General features: G+C 35.0%; 1 protein-coding gene across 1 annotated transcript; it reads right to left on the bottom strand.

Annotated features, from left to right (window-relative positions):
• Positions 1-9945: 9945 nt before the first annotated feature.
• Positions 9946-10941, bottom strand: LOC134716908 (craniofacial development protein 2-like). The gene is made up of 2 exons (XM_063579925.1): positions 10416-10941; positions 9946-10265 (listed from the first exon to the last, which is right to left on the bottom strand). The coding sequence occupies exons 1-2, from the start codon at positions 10939-10941 to the stop codon at positions 9946-9948; spliced, it is 846 nt and encodes a 281-aa protein (XP_063435995.1).
• Between the last annotated feature and the right edge of the window lie 223 nt (positions 10942-11164).

Here is an 11164-nt window from a genome sequence, read left to right as displayed (position 1 = left end):
GACATCAGACTCGGACTTCTCTTAAACTGAATTTTAATGTGCGTATTGTTATGCGTTTACTTTTCTACATTGGTTAGAGGTATAGGGGGAGGGGGAGATCTCACAAACATATTTAACCCCGCCGCATTTTTTGCGCCTGTCCCAAGTCAGGAGCCTCTGGCCTTTGTTAGTCTTGTATTATTTTAATTTTAGTTTCTTGTGTACAATTTGGAAATTAGTATGACGTTCATTATCACTGAACTAGTATATATTTGTTTAGGGGCCAGCTGAAGGACGCCTCCGGGTGCGGGAATTTCTCGCTACATTGAAGACCTGTTGGTGACCTTCTGCTGTTATTTTTTTTATTTGGTCGGGTTGTTGTCTCTTTGACACATTCCCCATTTACATTCTCAATTTTAACTGATAAAGTTGCATTGGTACATGATGTACGTGTTGTAGAACACTCTTGATTCTACGGCAAGAGGTCGAACCCTGAATAGTTTGGGGTAAGTATGTACAGAACATTCAAGCAAGACTTAATTTTTGATGAAATAATAAAAAATGTTGAAGTTTAGACCGTTTGGACTTTAATTTGGACCATTTCGATAACTTGGACAAAAATCCAAAAAATCCCAAATTTAAAACCATTAGTTGAGATTCAGCATGCCAAGGAAACCCAAATATTCAATTGTTGTTGAAAACGAATTTATTTCTAGACAGTTTGGATCCCACAAACTTGTAAAATGGGCAAAAATTAAACACAATCAGCCTACCAAAGAACCTCAAGTTTTATTTTGAACCATATGAACCATTTTAAAACCGGACCCAAAATAAAAAAATGTTACTTCACGGTTAGATTTAGCATATTAAACCTCATTGAAATTGGTCAATAAGTGATTTATAAAACAAAATATTAGAAAAGTGTTATTGGTTTTTTTTATCACTTTTTATCCCATTCTATACCAATAGACATAACAGATGAACACATTTAGTGAAGAACTGTCATAGCATTGAATATTGATTTTCCCTATATATTCAATGTAATTTAGTACCCTATCGGAACATTTTAAATGAAGTCGGTGACATAAATACTTTATTTTACATTTGCTGATGTACATTTTCAGTATCTATCAAGTTGAGTTTTTATTTTATTTTTAAATCTATGGACTGCTCATTAACTATATGATCCTTACCCTTTTTTTCGCGACAAGTCGCAAAACATATAGTGACAGCTGAGGGTGAACACAAATAATTTGTTTTCTCAGAATCAAAAACAAATTATGTTTTTCTCCAAAAACTGGAAGCAAACTTTGTTTCCAAAAAAAAAACCATAGCCCTTCCCCCCCCCCCCCCCCCAGAAAATCAAATGGTTCCTGCCTAATTTAAAAACACTTTCAACTCTTAAATGATCCACATGTTGTTATATTATGGCTACAATGTGTTACATTTGAAATTAATATCAATTCTATTGAATTTAATCAAACTTTCCTTCTCAGGGTCAGCACTATGAAATCCTTAAGTTCAATATTCCGTAATAAAATTGAGAATGAAAAATTTCAAAGAGACAACAACATCATGAAAGACCAGACAACATTCAAAGGCCACCAATGGGTCTTCAACGCAGCGAGAAAATCTCACACCCGGACTGGAGGTGGTGTAATGTATCAGCTGGCCCCTAAATAAAATTGTGTACTAGTTCAGTGAAAATGGACGTCACACTTAACTCCAAAACATATAAATGAGATTAAATTTTAAAAATATATAAAAGACGTACCGTTGAAAGGTCAGAGATTTCTGACTTGGGACAGGCGAAAAAAATGCGGAGGTGTTAAACATCTTTTGTGAGATCCCAACACTCCATCTATACCTCTAGCCAGTGTAGAATAAAGAAACACATATGAAGCAATACAAAGTAAACCTAATTTTAAAAGAAGTCCGAGTCCGATGACAGATAAGACATGCTTTTCACACAGTTTTTAAATTAGATACACCGATTTTAAAAATTAGAATATGGATTCAATACATAAAAAGTACGAGGGCCAGACGAAATAGACCATAGAATGTAAAAAAATATAAAATGAATTAGCAGCTATCATATTATTATTATTCACCATTTTTTCAACAATCATTAGTCCCAGGATGACCTGATGAATGGACAACAGGAGACATTTGTGCATTTCCGCTAATTAAGTACCTCAAACATGCATTCACTGCAGGATGCTGCAACATAAAGTATGTTCCAACATATTGCGTTACCGTCTACAGTATTATAACATCATCAATGTTTGTACGTCTTAGGTGCACGATATTTTGTTAGTTGTTATATAGTGGCTTTGAACTATAGCTAGCTGCCAGTTAACTGCGAGTACTACCTAGTGTCTTTTTGTTGTTGGGATGAACAAGTACCCGGCCACTTCCACTTCAAGTGTATTTGTGTCCATCTGGTGAGTTAAGCATTTTAACTGATTTTTATAGTTCATTCTTACGTTGTAAAGTTATACCACTGTCCCAGGTAAGGGGGAGGGTTGGGATCCTACTAACATGTTTAAACCCACCACATTATGTATGTATGTGCCTATCCCAAGTCAGGAGCCTGTAATTCAGTCGTTGTCGTTTGTTTATGTGTTACATATTTGTTTTTCGTTCATTTTCCTTTTTGTACATAAATAAGGCCGTTAGTTTTCTCGTTTGAATTGTTTTACATTTTCATTTCAGGGCCATTTATAGCTGACTGCGGTATGGGCTTTGTTCATTGTTGAAGCACGTACGGTGACCTATAGTTGTTAATTTCTGTGTCATTTTGGTTTCTTGTGGAGAGTTGTCTCATTAGCAATCATATCACATATCTTTTTATATAGTTACGTTAATGTCGCAGTTGCAATTACATGTATGTGCTGTCATCAAGGATTGCGCCAAGAAAAATAATCGCTAAGAACACCTTACGGATATATTTATTTCATATTTTGAAAAAGCCTCATATAAACTATTAAATAAAAATAAAACAGTTACAGGAAACCAGGTTGAACACATGCAATTTTGGATTTACTAATTCCTATGCTTCCGCAATCAAATAGTCGTGGTAAATTGAACAACAGCAAACAGGTTGATACAGGGGTATCTCAAGTGACTGTATATGTTCTGGTCAGGTGTTAATTACTAAATGATATCAGTGGTTGGAAAATCGGGTGTATGGCCAGTAGAAACATCCAAATGATCGGATGCGTAGTGTAGTATTATTTCTGTCATAAAAAAAAGAACATAGCAGAATAAGTTTTCAGTTGTCTTGACATAGCACCAAAATCATGTTTATGTCAACGGGTTGTATCATGTGAAGCTGGATCTATTTCCCCTTTCGGAGCAGTAGAGATCACCCAAATTTTTTGGTAGGGTTCGTGTTGTCAATGTTGAGAATAATCTTTGTATAGTGAGAGCTTTTGTCATTTTTTTTTCTCATAAAAATAAAGTATATACAAGTTTCTATTGTAGTTTCCATATCGGATTTTTTCCATACACTATTGACCTATTATATAAAAAGGAGATGTGGTATTATTGCCAATGAGACAACTATCCACAAAAGACCAAAATGACACAAACATTAACAACTATAGGTAACCATACGGCCTTCAACAATGAACAAAGCCCATACCGCTTAGTCAGCTATAAAAGGCCCCGATAAGACAATGTAAAACAATTCAAACGAGAAAACTAACGGCCTTATTTATATAAAAAAAATGAACGAAAAACAAATATGTAACACATAAACAAACTACAACCACTGAATTACAGGCTCCTGACCTCGGACAGAAACATACATAACTTGTAATGTGGCGGGGTTAAACATGTTTGCTGGATCACTCCCCTCCTCTAACCTGGGACAGTGGTATAACAGTACAACATAAGAACGAACTATAAAAATCAGTTGAATAAGGCTTAACTCATCAGATAGACCAAAAAATACAAGTGGATGTGGCCGGGTACTTATACATCCCGACACAAAAAGACACCATGAAAAGATCTGAGAGTACTCGCAGTTATCTGATAGCTAGTTCAAAGCCACTAACAACTAATTAAAAAAATCATGCATCTAAGACTAAACAATCAATCCGTACACATCCAACATCCAATGGATTTAGTGTAAAGACGTCACAAACAGCCAGAGAAAAACATGACCTTGTGCAATGCCAAGTTACAGGTATCGACAGATTGTAGATCTAGGAATATGTATATGTATATAACATACTAGTAATTTTTGTAAGCTTTTAATCTACTGATAACAAAATCAATATTTATACCAATAAAAACAATATTCAATGATCTTATTACAGTGTTGAATAGGTAACCTTTTAGAATAAGTTTATTTAAAGGAGCGACAAGTAAACATGGATCATTTCTAAATTTCCTGGCATGGTTAACAACATTTCCGTAAAAATGAGGATATTCTATCCCGTTTGAAATAAGTTTTCTACAGGTACAACCAAACTCCAAAACCAAATCTTTATATCTATGGAAAAATTTAGTACAGGTTTTAAGGAATTTATGGTAACGATATCCCTGATTTAATAATTTACCAGTAATACATAGGTTGCGTTCTTTGAAAATTAAAAACGTCACAACAGACACGGGCATAACGAACAAGTTGTGAAATATAAACACCGTAAGATGGTGCCACAGGAACATCACCATCTAAAAATGGAAAATTAACAATAGGGAACGAAACATCGTCTCTTTTGTCGTAAATTTTAGTGTGTAGTTTCCCGTTTAAAACCGAAATATCTAAATCCAGGAAAGGACAGTGTATGTTTCTTTTAGGTTTTCTTTCCATTATACAAGAAAAGAAACAACAAAAATCACCAATGCAGAACACGGCAACAAGATACACCACAGCACTATTTTTTTCAAGGAAATTAAAACAGAAACAAAGAAGAAAACTGAGACAAAGGATTCCCCCCCCCCCCCCCCCAAGTTTATTACTTCACAACCGATTTATAGAATCGATGCCGATGTCAATCTTTCATAGCCCCATAGAGATTTGTTTTGTGTTGTTGGGTTGCTATCTTATTGACATTGATCAAAATTTTAAAAAGAAAAGAAAAGTCGAACAGACTTTCCTGAATCGCATGAAGGACGTACACATGACCTTATCAAATATTTCCAAAACATAGTCCAATCATCTCCTGGTAATTATTTCAAAACTTTATGTTTTGAAATCTTTTATTTTAAATTCATTCCTCTTGGGTTTTTTTCCTTGTGAACATGTGTAATACTATATAAAGCACGCTTATGTAGATATAAAAATTACCAAAAAGAAAATAGGTTTAATTTAAGTCTTTCTGTTTGCCGTTTTTCGTTTTCCGTTTCCGCCGTTTAGCAACACCCTAAATATTCACATATTTCGGTTAACTCGAATAATTCAAGACCTTTCAGTGTCCGATTTTCTCCCACACGAGAATGTAGCCTTCTTGTAGATCAGCGGAGTATAACGACTGAATTATTCGGGTTACTATTTCGGTATATATTTCACGTATGGATGGCTATTGGCGCGGTAAAACCCCGTTATCTCTCTTATTTTGTCTAACTTGTATTATTTATTACTGAACATATACGTGTGAACTTTTTTCTTCATTTTCTTCAAAAATAATATTTTTTCGTCTGTTTATTAACCATTCTACATCAGAAATGTTTGGCATATACAGTGAAAATGGTATTTTAGGATCCGCACTTTTTATACACTTGTACCAGATCATCTAAAATGCTACAATATATATGTAATACTATTAGTCAATATAATATAAACCAGAAATGAAAATGACAGTAACTTTTGTTACATGTAGGCAGTGAAAATGTGAGTCTGGTGTGAAAATGAACAGTTTAATTTAAGAAATTGACATTAAATCCGTCACCTTCTTTTATATTTAGAAAAGAATACAGAGTTTTCATCAACATTTTTTTAGACAAAAACTTCTGAGCACAGTTTTTCAAAAGGATTGTTTTCAAAAATATTGATAATGAAATGTGCATATATATATACGAGGTGCCATATGGGATTTTTTCGTTCTTCGTGATAGGTGCATGTTCGCTATCGCGATCCGTTTTTTCTACAGATTTAATTATTACTCTTTCAATATTTTCGTGATTCGTGATAATAGGAATTTATTTTCTGTGAATCGTGATAGACAAAAAAATCAACTCGTGAATCAGGCCCCTTATATACTAATTTCATATCTGTTTTATAAGTTAATGTGAGATTCATATTTACATGTATGGAAAAACATGTTAAGAAGTGCAAATTCAAGATTGCAACTTTTTGTTATATCATAGATATACATGTCATTGTCGTGATTGTGTAAAGCTTTCTGTGAAAAAGTGGACCAGCAATGAATATAAATTTGTCAACTACCTTCTTTGCCGCATTTTGATGGATATATTTACAATGAACATCCGACATTGAATATTGAATAAAATTAAATATTAAAGCAGAAGTATGTATTTACAGAGATATACAGTTATTTAAAAGATTGATCTGCTGGGATTGGCAAGGGATTTTGATAGATGGGATAATTATTTTTGGCCCATTCATGGGCGTTATGTTTTCTGGTCTGTGCGTCTTTTCGTCCGTTCGTCCCGCCTCAGGTTAAATGTTTTTGTCAAGGTAGTTTTTGATGAAGTTGAAGTCAAATCAAGTTGAAACTTAGAACACACCCTATGATTTATATTTATGGGCATTATGTTTTCTGGTCTGTGCCTCCGTTCATCTGTCCGTCTGTTTGTTCATTCGTTCGTTCGTTCGTCCGTTCGTTCGTCCCACTTCAGGGTAAAGTTTTTGGTCAAGGTAGTTTTTGATGAAGTTGAAGTCCAATCAACTTGAAACTTAGTGCAAATGTTCCTTATGATATGATCTTTCTAATTTGAATGCCGAATTAGAGTTTTTACCCCGATTTCACGATCCACTGAACATAGAAAATGTGCGAGTGGAGCATCCGTGTTCTGTGGACACATTCTTGTTTGTTCATACATAAGGCCGTTGGTTTTCTCGTTTGAATTGTGTTACATTTGTCATTTCGTTTTTTTTTTTATAGCTGTATATGCAGTATGACCGTCAGGCTTTGCCCATTGTAAAAGGCCGAACAGTGACAAGCTTTAATTGTTACTTTCTGTGTAATTTGGTCTTTTTGGTGTTTATAGTTTTCACCGGCATTGGTAATCATACAACATTTACTTTTTTATATTTGCTACGGCAACATTTAAAGTGGATTGTTTTGTCCGAGTAGGCCTTCTATTGAAGTATACTTATACGGCAGAATAAGAATAAAATAATAATAAATAAGTTGGTTGATATGCATCAAAAATACTTTATAATAAAACAAAATAAGATTTGTTCCGAACGGACTGATTTTTATGCCCAACCTACGATAGTACAGGGGCATTATGTTTTCTGGTCTGTGGATCCGTTCGTTCGTCCATCTGTTCGTTCGTTCGTTCGTCCGTCCCGCTTCAGGGTAAAGTTTTATTGGCAAGGTAGTTTTTTATGAAGTTGAAGTCCAATCAACTTAAAACTTATTACACATGTTCCAAATGATATGAACTTTCTAATTTTAATGCCAATTAAGAGTTTTTACTCTAATTTCACCGTCTACTGGACAAAGAGAATGATAGTGTGAGTGGGGAATCCGTGTACTTGGGACACTTTCTTGTTCTACATGTTTTACTACAAGATCGACACGCAGAAATGTCCCGCCTGCACTACTGACCATTGATTTAATGTCAATAGTACTATTTATTTTTTTAGTTTCGATAAATATACAGCAAAAACATACGTTTCTTCTCAATTCATGACCATTGGATAAATATGTTATTTCTATATAAAAAATGCATAATTTTTTAAGATACTTATAAAACACAGAAATTACAAATTATTTACTATAGTAACAACAAACAACTTGTGTTTATCTTTTAAAACAAAAAAGTTGTCTTTCTTTCGAAAAGAAAAATACGGCCACAAATTCGAATTTTGAGCAATTATACAAAATTTCTACCTCATTTAACTCAAAAAGTAACACATGGAGGTATATTTTTTATTACATATTTGATTAAAACAGGCAGAAAATAGCCTGTATGGAAATTTTCATCAAACTGTAATTACGGGATCAAAACTGTATCGTATGCCCTTAACTTCAAGTATTACGAAAACTTAACATGATCCAAGGTCAGATAAACGTGTCGCTCACTCACTCACTCACTCATCCTCTTCGTGCCTGTCAGCACATGAGGCCTCAACCAGTACTCGCCACATTTGCCTTTCTCTTGCCTTCTTCTCAATCTCTTTCCAGGTTTTCCCAAGGTCTTTCATCTCTGATTCTATCATTCTGCGCCAGGTCTCTTTTGGCCGCCCTCTTTTTCGTCTACCATCAGGTGTCCATCTCAAAGCAATCTTGGTGATATTCTCATTTCCTTTCCTCAATACGTGGCCAATCCAACGCCATCTCTTCCTTTTAATATCTGTTTCAATACAACACTGACTGGTTTTGTGGTACAGGTCTTTGTTGGAAATAGTATTGGGCCAGAATATCTTACAGATCTTCCTCAAGCAGGTGTTATGGAATGAGGAAAGCTTTTTCATGTCTGACTGAATAATTCTCCATCATTCTGCCCCATATAGAAGGACTGACTTGACATTGCTGGTGTATATTCTGAGCTTTGTTTTCAGACTGATTGACCTTCCCTTCCATATGGGCTGTAGTTGGCAGAATGCATATCTGGCTTTGCTTATTCTGGCTCTTATATCTTTTGCTGTTCCATTAGTGTTACTTAGCATGCTTCCAAGATAGGTAAAGTCCTCAACCTCTTCTATGATGTAATGTCCCAAGTACACTGGTTGTATTGTGTTACTGCTGTTCTTCAGCTTGGTCTTCTTCTCATTTATAGTCAGTCCTAAATTTTGTGCTGTTTCATTCAGTCTGGTGGTTTTGTTCTGCAGGTTGTTTCTGTTGCTGGATAGTAGACAGATATCATCAGCAAAATCTAAATCCTCAAGAAAAGAATTCATGGTCCATCTGATGCCTGTGATTTCATTAACCAATGTTGTTCTCATACGCCAATCTATTGCTGTAATGAATAAGATAGGAGACATTACACAACCTTGTCGTACTCCAGATGTTACTTGGAACCATTCTGACTGTTGACCGTTATGTAATACACAGCATTCATAGTTGTTGTAGAAAGCTTGTATTAAGGTGATTATTTTAAAAGGTACACCATATGCCCTAAGGATGGCCCATAAGCAACTTCTTTTAATACTGTCAAAGGCTCTACGAAAATCAATGAAATTTAGGACTAGTTTGTTTTGCCACTCTATACTTTGCTCTATTACTTGTATATTTCTGATTGTAAATATATGGTCGATACATCCTCTTCCTGATCTTAACCCTGCCTGCTCTTTCCTCAGAATTTCATCTATAGCATCATCTATTCTGTTTAAAAGTATTCTCAGTAGTATCTTGCTTGGTACTGACAACAAAGTTTTACCACGCTAGTTGTTGCAGTCACTTTGGTCTCCTTTCTTGAGTAGTTTGATTATAAGACCCTTTGCCCAATCATTTGGAATAGTATCATGCCTCCAGATTTGTTTAAACAGTTCATGAAACATGGTTGTACTAGTTTCTATGTCTGCTTTAAGCATTTCAGCTGTTATTGCATCTAAGCCAGATGACTTCCCGTTCTTGAGTGTATGTATTGCCTTCCTGATCTCATCCCTTGATACTTCCCCAATATCGATGTCTAGTTCCATTCCAAACTGTTCTATAACTGGAACATCTGCCTGGTGTTCAGCATTCAATGTTTCTTTAAAGTGTTCAGTCCATCTCTCCAGTTGCTGACTTTCTGAGGCTAGTGTTTTACCATCCTTGGACTTACATGGTACACTGGAGCTCATGTGCTTACCACTTAGTTCTTTCGTGATTTTATATGTTCTCATTTAGAAGCTGCTGTCCCTGCTTCTTTAGCAAGTGTCTCTAGGTATATTGCCTTATCTGCTTTTGCTTTACGTTTTACTTCTTTGTCCTTGACTGAATATTCTTTCCTTAGAGTAGTTTGGATTCGTTCTGATTTTGTGCTGTTCAATTTTGTCTTTATGTCTTTTCTCTGCTGAATGCTAGTCCATGTGTCATCACTTATCCATTTCTTCCTTTCACGTTGTCGGAGCCCTAGTGTGTTTCTTGATGTTTCTTTAAACACAGTTTCAATCCTACTCCATCCCTGTTCTAAGCTTTCTACAGTACTTGGCTTGTTGTCTTGTAGGTTTTATAAGACTTGAAACCTGTTTCTTAACTCGATCTTAAATTTCTTGAGAATTTCAGGTTGTTTTAATTTGACTGTGTCGAATATTTCCCTCTTGTTGGTTCTATTCTTGACTGCTTTTCTTAGCTTCAGTCTAATTTTACCACAAATCAAGTGATGGTCACTACCACAACCACAGTCTGCTCCTCTCATAGCTCTCACGTCATAAAGTGAGTTTTTCCATCTTCCGTTAATCATCATATGATCTATCTGGTTTTTGTCACGACCATTTGGGGAGTTCCATGTGATTTTATGGATGTTTTTGTGTGGAAAAAGTGTACCTCCAATAACAAGGTCGTTATCTTCACAAAAATCTACAAGTAGTTCTCCATTTTCGTTTATAGTGCCAAGTCCATGTTTGCCCATAAATCTTTCTCTATCTAAGTTATCATTTCCTACTTTAGCATTCATATCACCTAAGACTATAAGGATGTCATGTCGTGGTGTTTTGCAGGTTATACTTTGGAGTTTCTCATAAAAAGTTCTTTTTGTTTCATCATCTGCATCATTTGTTGGTGCATAGCATTGTGTCATTGTCATTTTGGCATATTTGGAATGGAATCTTGCAACAATAATTCTCTCATCTACTGGTGAGCATTCAATGAGTGCACCTTTAGCCTTTTTGTTCATGATGATAGCAAACGTGTCGCTCACCATGGTCTATGTGCATATTAAACAAAGGAAACAGATGGATTCATGACAAATTGTGTTTTGGTGATGGTTACGTGTTTGTAGATCTTTTTTTTACTAAACATTCTTGCTACTTACAATTTTCTCTATCTATATGGATTTGACCCTTTAGATACAGAAGAAATTATTTTATAAAAATTAACCAAATCAATGAAAATTGTTA

Source organism: Mytilus trossulus, chromosome 4 (genome assembly GCF_036588685.1).
Source record: "Mytilus trossulus isolate FHL-02 chromosome 4, PNRI_Mtr1.1.1.hap1, whole genome shotgun sequence".
Lineage (NCBI taxonomy): Eukaryota > Metazoa > Mollusca > Bivalvia > Mytilida > Mytilidae > Mytilus > Mytilus trossulus.
The sequence above is the reverse complement of the archived record's forward strand: the minus strand, read 5'-3'. Positions and strand labels throughout refer to the sequence as shown.